The sequence below is a fragment of the Ochotona princeps genome, chromosome 19 (assembly GCF_030435755.1).
Source record: "Ochotona princeps isolate mOchPri1 chromosome 19, mOchPri1.hap1, whole genome shotgun sequence".
Lineage (NCBI taxonomy): Eukaryota > Metazoa > Chordata > Mammalia > Lagomorpha > Ochotonidae > Ochotona > Ochotona princeps.
Genome location: NC_080850.1, coordinates 2,319,977 through 2,339,796, shown reverse-complemented (window position 1 = coordinate 2,339,796; position 19,820 = coordinate 2,319,977). Strand labels below are relative to the sequence as shown.

The 19,820-nt window shown below is 54.2% G+C and overlaps 1 protein-coding gene across 2 annotated transcripts in view; it reads left to right on the top strand.

Annotated features, from left to right (window-relative positions):
- Positions 1-6,124, top strand: part of ZNF346 (zinc finger protein 346) — a 30,639-nt gene extending 24,515 nt beyond the window's left edge. For both annotated transcript variants that reach the window (XM_058677608.1, XM_004587572.2), the window contains 2 exons: positions 2,422-2,515; positions 4,808-6,124. In XM_058677608.1, the coding sequence (XP_058533591.1) occupies positions 2,422-2,515; positions 4,808-4,895 (182 nt within the window). In that variant the 3' untranslated portion in view covers positions 4,896-6,124. The remainder of the gene's footprint in view (positions 1-2,421; positions 2,516-4,807) is intronic.
- Positions 6,125-19,820: the final 13,696 nt, after the last annotated feature.

The following is a 19,820-nucleotide window of genomic DNA, read 5'->3' as shown; positions in this document are numbered from 1 at the left end:
TACCATACTCCAGGTGGAGAAGAGGTGTGTTACCTCCATGGCTGCTACAGTTTTAATTCTAAGGATACCAAAGTAGTAAAGGAACATTTTATGGACATGCATACATTCAGAAGTGCTTTATCTCGTGAGTTTGAGTTTTCACTGATTTTTTTTTTCCATTGGGAGGTCAAAATTACAGAAACATCTTCCAAATAGCCCCAACACTACTCTCCAAATGGCCACAACAGCTGGAGCTGAGCTGATCTGAGGCCAGGAGCCAGGAGCTTCATCTAAGTCTCCCACATGGGTGCAGGGTTCCAAGGCCTTGGGCCATCCTCGACTGCTTTCCCAGGCCACAAGCAGGGAGCTGGATGGGAAGCAGGGCTGCTGGGATTAGAACCAGCGCCCATATGGGATCCCAGCATGTGCAAGGCGAGGACTTCAGCCTCTAGGCAATTGTGCTGGGCCTGTCTCTCTCTTAACCTTTTGTTCTTTTCCTCTTCCTCCTCTTCTTCCTTCAGTCAATATATTTAGTAAATAAAAGTTCTATAGCTAATCAACCAGGGTGGGGCCTGGCAGTCAGAACAAACAACAGGGCAGCATTTCATGTTAGTGTGCAGGTTCAAGTCCCACCTACTCCACTTCCATTTCAGCTCCCTGCTAATGTACCTGAGAAGACAGTGGTGCTTGGGCCCCTGATGCTCACAGGAGAGGCCTGGGTGGGGTTCCAGGCTTCTGGCATCAACCTGACCCAGTCCTGACAATTGCTACTTCTTCCATATGGGTGCAGGAGCCCAGGGACATGGGTCGTTCTCTACTGTTTTCCCAGGCACGTTAGCAGGGAACTGGATCAGGAGTGGAGCAGCCAGGATTGAACCAGCACCCATATAGGATGCCTGCACTAAGGGTGACATCTTAACTTGCTGGGCACATTTCCAGTCCCTCAGTAACAGTTTTCAACTTTAATCAGTAAGTTATTCCTTTTTATTTTTGAGGATCTGCCTTTTGGGCCAGGCACAGTGGCCTAGCGGCTAAAGTCCTTGCCTTGAACGTGCCAGGATCCCATATGGGCACCGGTTCTAATCCCAGCAGCTCCACTTCCCATCCAGTTCCCTGCTTGTGGCCTGGGAAAGCAGTCGAGGCCGACCCAAAGTCTTGGGACCCTGCACCCGTGTGGGAGACCTGGAGGATGTTCCCGGCTCCTGGCTTTGGATCAGCGCAGCACTGGCCATTGCGGCCACTTGGGGAGCGAATCATCAGAAGGAAGATCTTCCTCTCTGTCTCTCCTCCTCCTGTATATCTGACTTTACAATAAAAATAAATAAATCTTTAAAAAAAAAAAAAGAGTGCTCTCCTCAGTTCCTTTAAAAAAAAAAAGGGTCTGCCTTAAAAAAAATTATTCATTTTCATTGGAAAGGCAGATTTACAGGAAGGAGAGACAGAGAAAAAGACTTCCATGTGCTGGTCCACTCCCCAAATGGCTGAAATGGCCAAAGCTGAGCTGATCCGAAGCAAGGAGCCAGGAGCTTCTTCCAGATCTCCCAAATGAGCGCAGGGGCCCAAGGTTTTAGGCCATCCTCTACTGTTTCCTCAGGCCATAAACAGAGAGCTGGATAAAAGTGGAGCGGCTAGAACATGAACCAGCATCAGTATGGGATCCTGGTGCTTGCAAGTGGAGGATTAGCCAATTGAGTCATTGTGCGACACCCTAAATGACTTTTTTTTTTTAATTCTTTGCTTTGAAAATGCTGCTTATTGTTGAGAACTTCCTATTGTCAGATGCTTTTGAATCTTTAGTCACCTTATGAGGTTGTTACTAACATTACCTCATTTTATAAGTCATGAATCTGGGACTCAGGTTCCCAAGGCCCCCAGAGGAAGGCTGGCCAGGCGATCTGGCTGCGAAGCTGCACGACCTCGGGGCGGGAGATGGGCGGGAGACGGCTCAAGAGGTGCCTGAAGTCATGTGTGTCTGTCTACACAGCCAGCGCCTGGCAGGCACATGGCGTGCTAGAGCTGGTTCCACCTCTGTCAGCGGCCAAGCCTGAGCGGGCCGGTTACTGCCTGTGTGTTCTCACACAGGTCACTGTGCCTTGGCTTCGTCATCTGATACTCTGTGGAGCAGACATGAGTCTCCTGGGAGTGTTCTGGAAGGCAAGCCAAACTGTGACATGAAGAAGGGGAAGGAATTGAGCAAGTCAGTGGGGCTGCTGAGCACACTGGTGTGTCCCGTTCTGCTGAGCACAGTCCCAGCTGCTGTGCCGGCACTGGGGAGGAAGGGGCCGGAGGCTCCCGAGTCCAGGGACCCTGTGACTCACGGGTCCTCACCTGTTCACACCCATCAGTTCTCAGAAGGGCGGCTGCATGCCTCAGTGAGCAGCACCAGTCCCCCAGGGCCCTTGGTGTTGGAAAACTAAGCCTCTTGATTTTGATCTGTTTCAGCTGGGAAGGGCTACCCTTGCAAGACATGTAAGATAGTGCTGAACTCCATCGAACAGTACCAAGCTCACGTCAGCGGCTTCAAACACAAGAATCAGTGAGTACCAACCTTTGAAACGCGGTGGTCTGCAGCGGGAGCTACGGGCTTCTGAGCGGGAACAAAGCCAGGCAGTCCTCAGCTAAGAGGGAATCCTGTTAACCCATTCTCAGAAGATGAATCAGTTACCAGGAAGAAAGGGCTCCCATAAGCTCCCTCCAAGCCTTTGGACTTGCTGGGCTGGAGGCGTTGGTAAGGAAAGAAGCACGGAGCCCCCAAGTACCTGCCGCAGTCTGGGAAGGGAGCCTCTGTCCAGGGGCCGCAACACCCTGCTGCAAACTATGACAGGAGCTCCCCCTACAGGTCACATTGTGAAGTGTTCTGTAGGGAACAAGTAAATGATTAGCTTGGAAATGATACACACTGAAACCCAGTTTGCCCGAATTAACTTCGCAGTAACCTGGGAGCCAGGCAGGTGTTTGTCACAGCAGTTTAGTCGCTATTTGGGATGTCTGTATCCCCTATTGAAATATCTGGTTCAAGTCCTGGCTACTCTGCTTTGGATCCAGCTTCCCAGTGCACACCCCGAGAGGCAGCAGATAATGGTTCTGGTGCTGAGGTCCCTGCCGCCCGCAGGGGAGACCAGGCTGGAGGTGTAGGCTCCAACTTCAGCCTGACCCAGCACTGGCTGTTGTGGACATTGGAGGAGTGAGCCAGCAGATAGGAGAGCTCTATTTGTCTTTCATATAGTACGCAGATAATTAAATATTCAAAGTAAAAATAAAATAAAGCCTGTAAGGCTGCCAGCATGCTGGCCCCAGGGCATCAGACTAAGAGGGAGGTGGTGTGGGCCTCTGTTAGGCTCATGGGAGAGGCGCAGCGCGGGCAGTACCACACACGACCTTCAGAGAAAGGCGTCGGGACCCCGTGCTGGAGGCCAGGCAGCTGCGCTGGAAGGGCCCAGTCTGTTGGAGTGATCGGTTTGTCTTTGGATGGTTCTGCATTACTCATTGAGCCAAAGGACTTCAAACTAGTAGAAATCAAAACTGCCCTGTCCTCTCCACGCCATGACAGATCTTCTTCATCTAGGACTATCCCTGACATGGCGCCTGCTCCGTGTGCACTGTAGCTCCCGCAACTCCCACAGCCTGCCTGCCCACCTGCCCCAGGGCTCCTCAAACCTGGAATGCTCACTTTATTTGCTGTTCTTTGGCAGAATTTTCTAGCTGTGACCTTGCCAAGTCAATAAGCCTCTGTGAGCCTCTGAAGTCTGTAAGATTAAACCTATCATTTGTTGAACATATAATTCAATCTTATTAAATTCTCAACAACATTTCTGATTAGAATACCTGTCCTCCCCAGCTCCCATCACCCCTAAGTTGCCTTTTACAGCCAAAGGTCAGGGAATTTCAGTGACCTTTACGCATTGAAGTGACCCTCTACTGTGACCTCACGCAAGGTGACGTAGTTAGTAGGAGCTAGAACCAGGATTCGGAGCTGTTTGACCCCAAAGCCCGTTGGAGAAAGCACACATGACGAGCCGTGCTGGTGCCGGGAGGGACAATTAAAAGCAGGTTCTTTGTTTATTCAGTAGATATTTATAGAGTTCATCAAAAACCAGAATTGATTCATCTGAGAGGCAGAGTGAGAGAAAGCAAGCTTCACTCCACTGGTTCACTCCCCAGTGCTGGGCCGGGCCAAGGTCAGGAGGCCAGAGCTTTTTCCAGGTCTCCTGCTGAGAGACAGTGGTCCTGAGACTTCAGCCATTGTCCCCCGCCTTCCCAGGCACATGATTACCAGAGAGCTGGATTGGAAGCAGAGCAGCCAGGACTCAAACCAGTGCTCCAGTTTGGGATGCTGGTACCACAGGCAGTGGTGACACCTGCTTTGCCGTAGTGCCAGGCGCATGGAGCTCCTCTGTGGTCAGTCCCTGCTTGGGGTGCTGGGACTCCCGTGGGAACAAGGACCAGTGCATTCCCGGCCCTTGGGATCCTCCCCGTGTAGAAGCACATGCCGAAGAAATACACGAGCAAAAGGGACAGCAGTGTGTGGTGCTGGGTCCAGCGAGTGTGAACTGGAGAGGGACTAGCAGCACTGCTTCAGGCTGAGGGGTGGTGTGTGGAATAGGCTGGGGAGACCAACAGCACCCAGCTCAGGCCTGCCCTCGAGCTGGCCACAGTAACCGCCTGGAATGTCCTCGGGTGTCAGATTGGAGTGCTACTGACCTGAGACCAAGTGGGAGGAGGGAAGCCAAGTGCTCCTGCTCCTGGGTCCTAGGAGAACCTGTCCACTGCTGGCTATGCCTGTGAGCACCCCCACTGACCCTATGCCTGTCTGCCTTCTCCATTGCAGGTCACCGAAAACAACCGTGTCACCCTTGGGCCAGATCCCAGCACCACAGCAACCCATACAACAGGATGCTGCCGCCCTGAGAGAGTAGAGGTGTTCCCGCCCGCCCCGCTAGCCAGCTGCCCGTGACTGTCAGCCGTGGCTCTCTCTTCCCCCTTTCTCACACCAGGAGAATAAGAGGCTGCTTCAAAAAGCTGGTGGAAAAAATGGAATTAAAAGATGTGTTTATTTTGGTGCAAAAAGGTTTGAAACTCACACATAGTTTTTCTCTGACATGTGTTTTCCATGAGCTTTTTGAAGTTCCCTTGTAGACGAGCCTGCGGCGGGATATCGGACCACAGCCTTGTCCATGGATGGGACCCTGCCAGTCATGACACTGGAAGCAGAAGTCTGGAGAGGACTAGGGGTGACCTTGGAGGTGGCCTTCCCCCTATACCAGCCCTCTGGCCACGTGTCCTGAGACCCCTGCTCTTGTCTCCCCTGTAGGCCACGTCCTTCAGCTAAAGACCCGAGCTCTCTCCGGCCTCCAGGTGTCTCCGGCAAAGCCTGAAGCTTTGGTGCCAGGTTTTAGCCAGGCAGGGTATGGCTGGTGTGTGCCCTCAGCTGACATGACACCCCCAGCACCCAGACAAGTGTAGGCTTCCCGAGCCTTGGACCACATACTGGCCAGTTGGGCTGGCTGCCGGAGCAGTGACCCAGCCCTGGCAGAACTTTGTCAGCCACCCACCCCTCCCCACAGCTCGTGAATGGTGCTAAGGATCTATAGGAGCTGGGTGCAGGCTGCAGCCGGAGGGCACTTCAGTGCCCCACAGGGGCGTGAGAGGCTGATATAGGGGCCTTGATCCCCACCCCCAACCATCAGAGGGGCCCGAGCTAGAGGCGTGTGGGAAGATCCCATGAGCTGGTCCTGATGGTCCATCCCATAGGGACACAGCGCCTCAGGCCAGCTGGCCCAGCAGTCCCCACTGCCCTGCAGCCCGCACCTCCCTGCCCAGGTGCTAGTCTTCCCTCATCGCCCTCCAGGGAAGTGGGGAGAGAGCGGTGCGGGCTTGTAGAGCTTGTAGAATGTCTCTGAGTCTACTGTTCTATGCGACTGTACCCAGAGTGGATTTTGCATTGTAACTTTCAAGCAAGAATTCCAGCGGCGTCATCTGAGGCCCCTCTCCTTTTGAGTCAAAGAAGGCCCTAGCTGCCCTTGGGGCCTCCTGCCCCTGTTCCCCATGCCTTCTTCGCCCAGGAACTGCCTTGTGTGTGGGTGTAGATACGTGTGCTTATGCTCTGTCTCCTGGCCACTGAATCATCCAAATAAAGAATTTCTTTTGCCAGACTGTACCTTCACAGACCACTCCTGTTGCTGTTGGAACTGGGATGTCTGTCTTGAACTCCTGCACCTCTCATAGTAGAGGGCCTCCTGGGGTCTTGGGAGGGCTGAGGCTGCACATCTGCTCTAGGCCAGAGAGCATCACTCTGGCTGCTGTGTGTGCAAGGAGCACAGCAGAGCCGATCAGGAGGCCAGCAGGGAGGCTGGCGCGTTCCCAGCCGTGTGCCTCTCCCCGTTCCTAATGTCCAGAGTGGTGGGTTATAAAGTGTTCCTTGAACAAATGAGTGCATGTACATAAGGAGAGAGGACCTTTTCCTGCTCAGCTTTCAAAAAACAAATAGATTTATTTTTGTTAGGCAGAGTCACAGAGAGAAGGAACCATTTGACCCTCCAAATGGCTGCAACTGTACCAGCTGAGCCAATCTGAATCAATCCGATGCCGGGAACCAGGAACCTCTTCCACGTCTCCCACACGGGTGCAGTGTCCCAATGCATTGGGCCATCCTCGACTGCCTTCCCAGGCCACAAGCAGGGAGCTGGATGGGAAGTGGAGCAGCCATTGGTACGGGATTAGAACCAGTGCCCATATGGGATCCCGGGGCATTCAAGGCGAGGACTTATCCACTAGGCCACGCCGCCGGGCCCCAGAAATGTCCTTAATTACTCAGTATAAGATGCAGCATCCTAGGCCTTCAATTCTTGCTTGGATCCATATTGTTTATTATTGTCAAACGCTCTTGGTGGCCGTGAGAGCGCCCACCATACGGATCAGACAGGATCAGATATCTGACGTTCCAAGGCCAACGTTTTACCCAGCTCCCAATGTGTGAGGTCCTGCTTACAACTACAGGAAATCCAAATCAAAGTGGTTAGCTCCAAAAGGAACTGGCTTGGTGCACCTGGGGACACTCGTGCTCCGTGGTACCTGGATGCAAATGCAACACAGGATCTTAGCCAAAAGGCCGAGAAACCACTGCACGTGCTGACGCTGTCCTGCGCGGCTTTCCTTCCAGGGCCTCCCTATCGCCAGGACCTGGCCGGCCGGCCAGCGGCAGCAACATATGTACATCCTGACCAGTCAGCTACAGCTGGCCTAGAGTTCCCATCAAGTTCTGGAATTGGCTCAGCTTGGTCCGGTGCCTGCCCCTAATCATGGTGCCTGAGGGAAACGGTGGTCTGGCTTGGGGCCTGGGAAGGAGTCAGCCCACTGAAACACTGAGCAAGAGGGAGACATGCAGCCCCCAGAGCAGGAAATCCTCCCAGATAAGGGGGCCCAGACAGAGTTGTCCCCCACACCCAGGGTGCGCAGTGTGAGCCCAGCCTCTATGCACTCCTGTCCTCAAGGCAGCTGATGATGGCCCAAGTGCCTGGCTTCTTGTCCCCCTTTGGGGTTTCTGGCTCCCAGCCTTGGGCTGGCCCAGCCCCTGGTGCTATGGGCATTTGCGGAATAAACCAGCAGATGGAAGATTTCCCACTATGTCCATCAGTCTTTCAAACACATAATAATAATTTTTTAAGTTAATGGAAGATGTAATAAGCATGTTTGTTTTTCAGATATATCTATTTGGGCCCGACAGCATGGCCTAGCGGCTAAAGTCCTCGCCTTGAATGCACCGGGACCCCATCTGGGCACCGGTTCTAATCCCGGCAGCTCCACTTCCCATCCAGCTCCCTGCTTGTGGCCTGGGAAAGCAGTCAAGGATGGTCCAATGCTTTGGGATCCTGCACCCGCATGGGAGACCTGGAGGAGGTTCCTGGCTCCTGGCTCCGGATCAGCACAGCACCAGCCGTTGTGCTCACTTGGGGAGTGAATCATCAAACGGAAGATCTTCCTCTCTGTCTCTCCTCTCTGTATATCTGACTTTGTAATAAAAATAATAAATCTTTAAAAAAAAAAGATATAGCTATTTATTTAAAAGAGTTACAGAGAGCGGGAGAGAGAGATCTTCCATCTGCTGGTTCACTCCCCAAATGGCCGCTATAGGCGAGACCGGGGCAGGCTGAAGCAGGAGCCATGTGAATGGCAGGGACCAAAGTGCTTGGGCCTTCTCAGGCACATTAGCAGGGAGCTGGAACAGAAGTGGAACAGCCACTCCTAAGCAGTGCCCATATGGGATGCTGGCATTAGCTTGATCAGCTGCGCCAGAACTTGATTGTTTGATTTTTGAGGCTTAGTTCCCCTCACGTAAGACTTGAGGGGCAGGTGTTAAGTCTCTCAGTTAACCAGCCACGTGCCACATTCAGGTACCTAAGTTCTACATTTCCTGCTCCTTACTCCAAACCCTGGAGCAGTGGTAAGGGTCCAAGTCCTCGGAATGCTGTCATTCATATGGGAAAGCTGGATTGAGTCAACCAGTAAATGGGAGTCTCTCTCTCAAATAACACATAAATTCCTCCGGTCTGGAGTGGTCTCCAACATCCCTGGAGCCCCCTCGATGCCGCAGGTAAACATCAGAGAGCGCTCCTGCAGTGGTTGCACCGGCTCGGGACGGTCTCCCGGGGAGGCACCAGGCGTGCAGAGGCTGCGGCTGTGGACCAGGGCAGCCAGGCCTGAGCTCTCAGCCCTGCCATTGCTGTGTGACAGTGGTCAGCTCATCTCTACATCGCGGCAAAACATTAGTACCTCCCTCGTAGGGCTGTTGTGAAAATCAAGAGATCACACAGGCAGGAATTACGGGCCTGAGACGCAATGAGTGCTGCTCAGAACCAGCTCAGCCCAGACCGCTCTTAGACCAGCGCTGCATGCAGGTGAACGACAGAACCGCGCTGTCACCCGTCGTCTGTCAACCTCACCAAGCTCTGTCACCGAGAAAAGGAAAGTGCGGAACTGCTGCTTCCGCGGCGCATCCGAGAGCGCGTGACCACGAGGCTGGCCACCAGGTGGCGCACGCTCCTTTTTGGCTAGGCAAGGTAGGCCAACGCCCAGGCCTACCTGTGTGACCCCGTGTGGAAGTGACCTTTTCTGAGCTCCTGAGTGTTCATCTAGCCATAAAGACACCAGAAGGCTCCAGTTCACAGGAGAACCGGGCTCAAGTCCTGCAGAGCCCGCGCAAGTGATGACCCCCTTTTCCTTCCTGGAGGCTGCCATGCTGGCCCCCAGGACATGTCCCTGTCTCTGAGGGCTGGGAGCACACCAGATGCCTCAAATGCCTGTCTTGAGTTTCCTTCTGAGTGCATCTTTGCTGCATCTTAGACCCTGTGGCTCCTCGGGACTGGTTCCAGCGGTGACCCGGAGTGTGGCGGTGCTGGCCAGCCCTGAAGGACGGCCTGCTCAGAGAGCCAGAGCTTGGTTGGCGGTGCCGCCAAGCCTGGAGACAGTATCTCCAGGACTTTCCACTTGGGACTTTTCCTTAGGCCGGGTTGAGTGGGACCGTCACCCGACAGCCAAGAGTTGTGCCTGATGTGTGTCCAGCTCCCCTTGCCATCTGCCATAGCCACCCATCCTGAGAGGGTCAGCGACACCCACCCACCCCACCACTGCCATGGCTGAACCAGCTGCCTGCTGAGGTGGCTTCCTTCCAGTGTGGCCCTCAGCACATTGCACGCGCTGACCTGCTACATTCTTTTCTGCATCTAGAAGCCCCTTGACAGTTCTTATTCGTCCCACTGGGTTCCTGGTACCTGCCATAGAATCAGAGTTCTGGGGGCCAGTGCACTAGCTCAAATAGTTAATCCTCCCCCTTCAACTGCCAGAATCCTATTTGGGCAGCTACTTCTGTCCCGGCAGCTCCACTCCCCATCCAGCTCCCTGCTTGTGGCCTGGGGAAGCAGGAGAGGACAACCCAAAGCCTTGGGACCCTGCACCCACGTGGGAGACCTAAAGGAAACTCCTGGCTTCTGATCCTAAGATCAGCTCAGTCCCAGCCATTGTGGCCTTTTGGGGAATGAGCCAGCAAATGGAAGATGTTCTGTCTCTCCTTCTCTCTGTAAATCCACTTTCTAATGAAAATAACTAAATCTTTTTTTAAAAAAAATGAAAATAAGTATTGAACAAACACAAAAGCCCTGGTCATGACTCCTGCTGCTGCTGTGAAAGGAAGCCAGGGCTGGCCCACGGGGAGATGAGCGCCCTGTAGAGCACACAGCCCGCTGCACAGGTGGGAAGCTGGCCGGCCCACCCCTCCAGCTCGCTCAGTCCCAGCAAGCTGCAAGCTGAGCCCGCCTCCTGCGCAGGCGCGTGAGTAACTGCAGCAGGCTTCCGGACAGGAAGAGCTCCCGGAAGAGCATGCAGGATTTTCCTTAGAGGGCTCTACCCTCTGCTTAGTTGGCCTCCCCCTTCCTGGCTTCTCCTAAAACAGTTGAGAAGGGGTTGCTGAGCGGGAAGGCCTCAAGCCTAACTCTCCTTGCCTCTCGGGGAACTGGAGAATGGAGCCATGGGGAAGCAAACAGAGAGAGCAAGTGTAGACCACCACAGCCGTGGTTTAGGATCCAGCTGTTGCTGAAGAAGGAAAAAAAAAAGCCAATAGATCCCCTCTCCTGTTTCTGCAGTTTGAGGTGGGAGCTGTGCTGCTTACAACTGAGGCAGGATCCTCAGGACAGGAGGCTGCCCTACCCACTGGAGCCGCTCTGGGGAGCGTGGGAAAGGCAGTGGCCTTTTCCTCAGCCCCCACTGTGTGCCCCCAGGAGGAATCACAGCCCCTCCCCTGGGGACTCTGCCACTCCAACAGTCTGGATAAGAGCTACAATGGGAAGTTCATTGGTAGGTAGCTGGATAACCCGGGTGGGTGGGGCAGGCTGTCTCCCCAGCAGGGGACTTCAAACTGACGAATTAGCCTGAGGGTGGAAACCCGAGACTGGGGGAATGTTCCAGGCAGGCAGCGGCATGTGCCAAGGCCCTGGGGTGCTTGTCACCTCTGGGGAAGGGAGCTCCAAAAAAGGAGAGAGGTTGAGTCAGGTCCCTCCCTGGGGTGTCAAGATTCTTAACTGGAAACAAAGCAGCTACTAAAGCTTAGGGGGCTCCCTAGGAGTGCTAAAGAGCCAGGCTCAGCAGATTGGCTCATTGCTTGGGATGCCCCACATCCCACTGAAGGCTAGTTTCAGTCCTGACTCCTCCCTTTGCAATCCAGCTTCCTGTTAATGTGCCTGGTAAGTCAGTGGAGGATGACCCAAGTACTTGGCTCAAATGGGAGAGCCAGGCAGAGATCCTGGCTCCTGGCTTCAGCCCAGGTTCAAACTTGGTTATTGTGGCCTTTGAGGAAGTACACCAACGGATGGGGAATCTCCCTCTCTCTCTCTCTCTCTCTCTCTCTCTCATTCCCACACCCATGTATGCTATTGCCTTTCAAATAGAGAAAGTCAAATGGAGGGAGAACTAGCCTTAGGCTTCATGTCACATCACAGAATAGTGGCCCGAAGGACACCGTTGTCCCATCAGCATCACACCCTGGACACTGCTTCCCTGGGCCACTAACCTACCTCCACCTGTTTCCAGGGCCTCTGGCATGTGCCCCCAGCAGCCTGCTGCTGCCACGGTGCTCCGCAACTGCGGGCACGCACACACACACAAGCACTCAGGGCACTTCCATCCCGGGCCTCCCACACTTTAGGCTGGGCCCCCCCAGGCTCCCAGGGGTGGGGAGGGGAAAGGCATGACCTTCGCAGGAAGAGAAGCCTGGGAAGGAGTGCTCCTTTTCAGGTTCTCCCACCGGAAGTGAGCTCAGTCTCCTGCAGTGTTCCTGCAGGGTCCCCTTCCCACTACTGTCACACCCTGGAGGGCACTAGTCTTGGGGTTCTAAACTGTGCCCCACATATTCTCCTCTGTCAAGCTCGATGCCCCCCTCCACCCATACTCAGTGACTTACCAGTGCAAAGCAGGACCAGAGTCTGACTTGGGAGAATAAGTCGTAAAAGACATTGCTGGGAGGCAGAGCAGCTGACACGGAGTGGGGACCCTCTGGATGACGCTGAGGGGAAGGAGACATGGAGGTTGCCTCCAGGGGACCAGATCTGAGTGAGACTCTGAGTCTTCTCCCAGGAAAAGCCAGTCCCAGCAGCCAAGAGCCTGCTGGATCCTGATACAGTCAACATCATAGTGTCTGGTCCTCAACGAGAATCCAGCCAGGGAGGTTTGGCAATGCTCCTCCTTAGGCCCACCAGGCTCCCCAACTAGCAGGCAGAGCTAAGCCCAGCCTTCAAGACCCGCCGAGGCAGGGAAGGAGTGCCCTGTGCCCATCCCAGAGGTTCCTCCTGAAGCCCTGGTCCCCGTCCCCACCCCTTACCCGTGCCTTAGCGACACCATAGGCATCACCTGTTCCTCTGACGCCCACAGGCAGCCAGTTGTGTGTGTACCCAAAGTCCTTAAGCTTTGGCAAGTTCAGCATGTAGTGGTCACTGACGGATACCAGATCCTCCCCTCCACAGGAAGGCTTGGAACAAGGAGGGTGGATCCCAGGCTGCCCTTGCGGGAAACAAGCAGAGCAGCCGGCTTTCGGGGTCTCGGGGCTCCGCATCTGCACGTTTAAGCAACTGGGGAGGCAAAAAAACAGATCGCAGGAGTTGTGACTCAGCACTTTAAGCCACTGCTTAGACACTGCTGCTTGACTCTCAGCTCCAATCTAGCTCCCCATGAAGGTGCCTGGGAAAGCAATGGAAGATGACTCGAAAGTCGGCCACCCACGTGGGAGACCCTGAGAACCCTGCTCCTGGCTCCGTCCCACACGACTGCAGCCATCACAGACATGAGGAGAGTGCAACCAAGTGAGAACCCCAGGACCGGCATCCTGTTGCAGTGAGTGCCATGTCTGTTTGGCTCCAGAATGATCACATATGAATGCCAGTTCAAGTTCGGGCTGTTCCACTTCCCATCCAGCTCCCTGAATGCACCTGGGAAAGCCGCAGCAGAAGGCCCAAGTGCTTGAGCCCTGCCACACCCACATGAGAGCCCTTGCTCCTGGCTGCGGGCCGGCCCAGCCTTCACAGCCATCTGGGGGCGAGCCAGTTAATAGGAGATCTCTTTATCTGTCTCTCCCTTCCTATGTCATTCTGACTTTTTATTACTATTATTATTATTACTGGAAAGTCAGATATATAGAGAGAGGAGAGACAGAGAAAATCTTCCGTCTGTTGATTCATTCCCCAAGTGGCCACAACGGCCAGAGCTGAGCTGATCCAAAGCCAGGAGCCAGGAACCTCTTCCCGATCTCCCACGCAGGTGCAGGGTCCCAAGGCTTTGGGCCATCCTCGACTGCTTTCCCAGGCCACAAGCAGGGAGCTGGATGGAAAGTAAAGCTGCCGGGATTAGAACCGGCGCCCATATGGGATCCCGGGGCATTCAAGGCGAGGACTTTAGCCGCTAGGCCACGATGCAGGGCCCTAAAAATTATTTTAAGATTTATTTTACTTATTTGAAAGTCGGAGTGAGGCCCTGCGCAGTAGCTTAGCAGCAAAAGTCTTTGCCTTGCATGCACTGGGATCCCATATGGGCGCCGGTTCTAATCCTGGCAGCTTTACTTTCCATCCAGCTCCCTGCTTGTGGCCTGGGAAGGCAGTCAAGGACGGCCCAATGCTTTGGGACCCTGCACCCACGTGGGAGACTCGGAAGAGGTTCCTGGTTTCTGGCTTCGGATCGGCGCGCACTGGCCGTTGCGGCTCACTTGGGGAGTGAATCATCAAACGGAAGATCTTCCTCTCTGTCTCTCCTCTCTGTATATCTGACTTTGTAATAAAATAAATAAATCTTTAAAAAAATAATTTTTAAAACCTAGATGGACCCTGATTGGTTCTGTTTGTCTCTAACCCTATCACAGTGCCCTGGGAGGTAGAATATTTATTAACTTTTTTTTTAAGAGACACAGTTACAGAGGGAAGAGACAGTGAGAACCCCTGCTTTACTCCCCAAATGGCCACAATAGCCAAAGCTGAGCTGAGCCGAAACTGGGAGCCAGGAGCTTCTTCCAAGTCTCCCATGTGAGCACAGGAGCCCGAGGACTTGAGCCACCTTCCTCTGCTTTCCCAGACCATAATAGGAAGCTGGATTGGAAGTGGAGCAGCTGGGACTCAAACCAGTGCCAGCACGGCAGGAGGCAATTAAGCCTGCTGCACCACAATGCCAGCCCTCTTTCTCTCTGTCTCTCCTTCTCTTTGTAAATCTGCCTTTCCAATTAAAAAAAATATATATCTTTTTTCAAAAGATTTATTTTATTTATTAGTTGGAAAGGCAGATTTACAGAGAGAGAAAAGGACGGAGGGAGAATCTTCCATCTGCTGGTTCATTCCTCAAATGGCTGTAAATGGCAGAGCTGAGCTGATCAGAAGCCAGGAGCCAGGAGCTTCTTCCAGGTCTCCCAGTGTGGGTGCAGGGACCCAAGAACTTGGGCCTTTTTCCACTGCTTTTCCAAGGCCGTAAGCAGAGAACTGGATCAAAAATGGAGCAGCCAGGACTTTAACTGGTATCTATATGGGATGCCAATGCTGCAGACGGAGGCTAAGCCTACTATGCCACAGCCCCAGGCCTCTATTTTATTTTTTATTTATCATATTTTTTCATATTTATTTTAAAAACCAAGAGACAAAAGAATGGAGATTCCCTGCTCATCTGCTGGTTCACTACCCCCCAAAACAGCCCACACTAGCCAGAGCTGAGCACGGCTGAGGTCAGAGCCCAAAACTCAATGCAGGACTCCCATGCATGCAGCAAAGGGCCTAGGGTGGAGGTGGAGGTGGCCGCCTTCTAGGGTACACAGCCACAGGAAATGGGATGAAGAGCGGTGCTGGTCGAGGTGGCAACCAGCACCCGGGGTATTGAATGCAGGCAGCCCACCCGGCAGCCTCACTGCAGGGCCAAACTGCGCCCAAGAAGCGGCTTGAGAAGCTCCAGTGCCTGGCAGTCTAGAGAGTTCTACAACTCCAAAGCTTTGGCACCTCCCTCCCCTTCCCCACCCCCTCCCCCACCCTAGGCTGCCTGTGCAAAGGCACTGAGGTGTGGCCTGTGTCTCAGCACCACTGCGGAGGGGAGGAGTGTCTGGGGAGGGCAGCAGAGGCCGCCCCTGCAGGGCCAAAAGTCAGGTGCTTACCACCCAAGCTAGACCTCCCTGCCTTCCGGTGTAGAAAAGGGGCTGTAGGACTGCATCATGGCGTAGAAGGCTAAGCTACTGCCTACGACGCCAGCACCCCATGTTAGAGTTTAATCTTGCTTGCTCCACTTCCAGTCCAGCTTCCTGCTTATGCACCTGGAAGGGCAGTGGAAGACAGAACAAGTCTTTGGGCCCCTGCCACCCACGTGGGAGACTCAACGGGAACTCCTGACTCCTTACTTCGGCCTGGCCATTGTGATCATTTGGGGAGAGGACCACTCTCTCTTTCTCTCTCTCTCTGTCTCTCTCTCTCTCTGTCTCTCACCCTGCCTGTCAAATAAATCTTTTTTTTTTTTTAATTGCAAAGTCAGATATACAGAGAGGAGGAGAGAGAGAGGAAGATCTTCCTTCTGATGATTCACTCCGCAAGTGAGCACAATGGCCAATGCTGCGCTGATCTGAAGCCAGGAGCCAAGAACTTCCTCCAGGTCTCCCAGGTGGGTCCAAGGTCCCAAGACTTTGGGCTGTCCTCGACTGCGTTCCCAGGCCACAAGCAGGGAGCTGGATGGGAAGTGGAGCTGCTGGGATTAGAACCGGCACCTATATGGGTTCCTGGTGCGTTCAAGGCGAGACTTTTAGCCACTAGGCCACCGCGCTGGGCCCAAATAAATCTTATAAAATAAAATGGCTGGGGCAGGGAGGGATATAAAAAATAGTCATGTGTTGCAAGTCTTCACTTCTAAGCAGCAAGTGCCCCCTGTCATGCTTGGTGCTGCCGCTGCTCAGCAGACACATTGCCTGGTGATGGTGGGGCGGGGGAGCATTCTGAGCAATGCACTGTTGGGCAGGAGCCATCATTTGCACAGTTAGGTTATGGCTGCAGCCTGCCGCTCCCAGGTCCAAGCTTGCATGGCGTGTCTCCGTTCTGAACACCATACAACACGAGCAATCATGACACCGTGGATGATTTCAAGTGTGAAAGTGTGGAAGAGGCACAAGGAGACCCCCAGAGGTGGCGGGGCTGTCTCGGCCCCACCGGAATCCTGGGGGGAGGGTGCACAGCCAACTATCTATGTAGTTCACGCCGACCTGGATGTCCACAGGCAGCGCACAGTGGATTTTCAACTTTCCCCAACTAAGAACCGATTTCCAAGAATGAAAGAGAAAAGTTGGAAAGGAACAGGGCTGGGCCAGAGGACAGGGCCAGCGCGGGGCTGGAGTGGGGGCTTAGGCAGGGACTGAGCTGGCTCCGGCAGCAAGCCTTCCACACAACAGCCACAGTGTTCCGGCACCCGGCTGGCATCCAAAAGCAACATCACTGGCACCAGGCGATGTCTGCCTTCCTCCCTCAAACTCTGCTCCAGGGCAGGTGGGGGTGTGGGGCCTGGCCTCTGGAGACCCTCCCGGAACTCAGGGTTTGCAAACACTTCCCTGGGCCTGAAGGGGCAGGGGAGCTCAGAACTGTCCCGCTCACACTATGAATCCGCTGGCTTCCCCACCGTCCCTGCTGTTCACAATCCTGCTGACTTAGCCTCAGTGTGTCACCTGAGCTTGCTACACCCTCACTAGGGGATCCCAGAGCAGTCATCCCGGCTGCAGGAGACTGGGCTAGGTTCTCTCACATCATTTGACTGGGTGAAGAGGTCAAAAGATGGATCACACTGGGCACAGGATCTGGTGCACGGTGAGTGTCCAGCCAACACAGGATGTTTCATGACATTCTGTTGTAGTGAAACCCGCTGTCCCCAAAATCCCTGGGAAGCAGAAGGAGTGCACCCATTTTCCAGACAGAGAAACTGAGGCAGAGGCAGGGTAAAGGAAGGGTGTTCGGATGGTAGGTTCTAGTCTTTGCTAAGCAACACTGTGTGTGTGTTGGCACATTTGGGAGACTGAGGCAAGCCAGTGAGGCTGCAAGAGAGAGTAGGTTGGGCCAGACTAGTGTTCTACTCCACCTTGCCCCTCTCTGGAGTTAGCAGCCCCTCGCAGGTGGCAATGATCGGGCCCCATTCGCTTGCTGCTCCTTCCCATGGTTTGGGGCCTTCTCCAGCTGATACTCGTCCAATACCCAAGTGAGCGAAGGTGTGGCTGTGGGGGAACGGGCAAGGATCAACAGAGGGGCTGTGGGAGGCTGTGCGGTGAGGGGGCAGCCCAAGGGCTCCAGGGCCTTGGGCGGGAACCCTAGAGTGGAGGGCTAACCAGTTTAACTTCACAATGGGCTCAGGTTAACCCAGGAAGAAGTGTGGTGGGGTCGGGTGGCCAGGCTGGGGCCGGTGTCTCACCCTTCCTGGGTGCTCCTGCAAAAGCTATTTTTAAATGGTAACCGTCTTTTCCGGTTTATCTTAGGGAGGGGGCCTTTCCTTTGTATGAAAGGGGAAAAAAAACAAAAAATAGTAATGGGCCTTTTAGTTATGCAAAGGAATGTCCCATCCCGCCCCTCTTCTTGGGTCTGATAGCTCAATGCAGATAACGGAAGTGGCTTCACCCCAGCCTAGCCCTTGGGGGATAGAGGGGAGTTAGACTGAGGGTGTGGTCCAGGGAGACTGGTCAGACTTCTAGGTTAGCCTCCCCAGAGGTCCCTGCAGGTCGAGACAATGCAGGAGCGCTCTAGGGTCAACTGCCAGACACTTGGCACTTGATAGGCAGTAGCAAGCTCCTTGCCGGCCGGCACAGCTTCCCACCTTGCTGGACACTCCATAACCGCTTGCACAACTCGTGGTTCGGTTGCTAGGCCTGGCAAGCGCCCTGAAGACATCCTCACCGATACCACCAGTATCGGCTGCCAGCTCTGCACCCCGCTTCCCGCCGCCCTCCTTGACCCACTCTCCCGCAGAGGAAGCGCAGATGGGAGCTGGGCCAAACTGCAGCAGCTCAGCGCCCGCAGCCCCCCAGCACTGCCCTTCACTGGGAGCTGAGGCCTAAGACTGAGATGGGAAAGGGTGTTCCCTGGGAAGACAGAACAGCACGCAGAGGCCCAGGGCCAGAGCGGGAGCAAGATAAAATGAGGCTGAATCCGGACACATAGGCAGGCACCAAAACGTCCATAATGAGAAGCTCCTGGAAAGTTCAAGAGGGTGGCAGAAACAGATCTGTATTTAAAATAGCACTCTCAGCTCTCAGATTCATTTGGGTATGAACCAGCGAATGAAAGATTTCTCTTTCTTTCTATTTCCTTTGCTCTGTAAAATCTACCTTCCCAAAAAGTTAATGAATCTTTTTTTTTAAAGATTTATTCATTTTATTACAGCCAGATATACAGAGAGGAGGAGAGACAGAGGAAGATCTTCCATCCGATGATTCACTCCCCAAGTGAGCCGCAAGGGGCCGGTGCACGCCGATCCGAAGCCGGGAACCTGGAACCTCTTCCGGGTCTCCCACACGGGTGCAGGGTCCCAATGCATTGGGCCGTCCTCGACTGTGTTCCCAGGCCACAAGCAGGGAGCTGGATGGGAAGTGGAGCTGCCGGGATTAGAACCGGCGCCCATATGGGATCCCGGGGCATTCAAGGTGAGGACTTTAGCCGCTAGGCCACGCCGCCGGGCCCTATGAATCTTTTTTTTTTTTTTTTAAAAATCACTCTGATGGGACTGGCACTGTGGTGTGGTGTAGCAGGTAAAGCTACTGTCTGCAGCACCAGCATCCCATATGGACACCAGTTCCAGGCCCAGCTGCTCCACTTCCCATCCAACTCCCTGCTAACAGCCTAGGAAAGCAGCAGAATGTGGCCAAAGTGCCTGGGTTCCTGCACCCGTGCGGGAGGCCCCAGAGAAGCTCTTGGGCTGTTGACTTACAGCCTGGTTTGACCCTGACCATTATTGGACAACTGCAAGTGAACCAGGGGATGGAATTTCCCTCTCTCTGTCTCTGTCTCTCTCTCTGTGTAACTCTGCCTTTGAAATAATAAGTCTTTAAAAAGAAAAATCACGGACCTGGCAGCATGGCCTAGCGGCTAAAGTCCTCGCCTTGCACGCCCCGGGATCCCATATGGGTGCCGGTTCTAATCCCGGCAGCTCCACTTCCCATCCAGCTCCCTGCTTGTGGCCTGGGAAAGCAGTCGAGGACGGCCCAAAGCTTTGGGACCCTGCACCCGCATGGGAGACCTGGAGCAAGTTCCTGGCTCCTGGCCCTGGATTGGCGCAGCACCGGCCGTTGTGCTCACTTGGGGAGTGAACCATCGGATGGAAGATCTTCCTCTCTGTTTCTACTGCTCTCTGTATATCTGATGTTGTAATAAAAATAAATAAATCTTTTTTAAAAAAAATCACTCTGGAGCTTGGGGTTATGGTTCCGTGGGTTAAGCCATTGCCTGCATTACTGGCATCCCAAATCAGAGCGCAGGTTCCGGTTCCAGCAGCTCTACGTCCTCCGATGCAGCCCTCTGCCAGTGTGCCTGCAAAGGCCGCTTGATGCTGGCCAGAGGGCTTGGGCCTGTGCACCCACATCAGGGTCACACGAGCAGCCCTGACGGCTTCGGTGCCTGGCCATCTGGAAAATGACCTGCCGCCAGAAGGAGCCGGTGTGGAAGGGGTAGAGAAGACAGAGGCACCAGGCTCCTGCACTGAAGGTGAAGCGCAGGGGACACAGCTGGCCAGTGCACTAGGACTTGGAAGGCCAGCCAGAGGCATGGGTGGGAAGGAGGAGGAGAGTGAGGGGGTGTGTGACAGGCTACAGTCGAGGCTGACAGCAA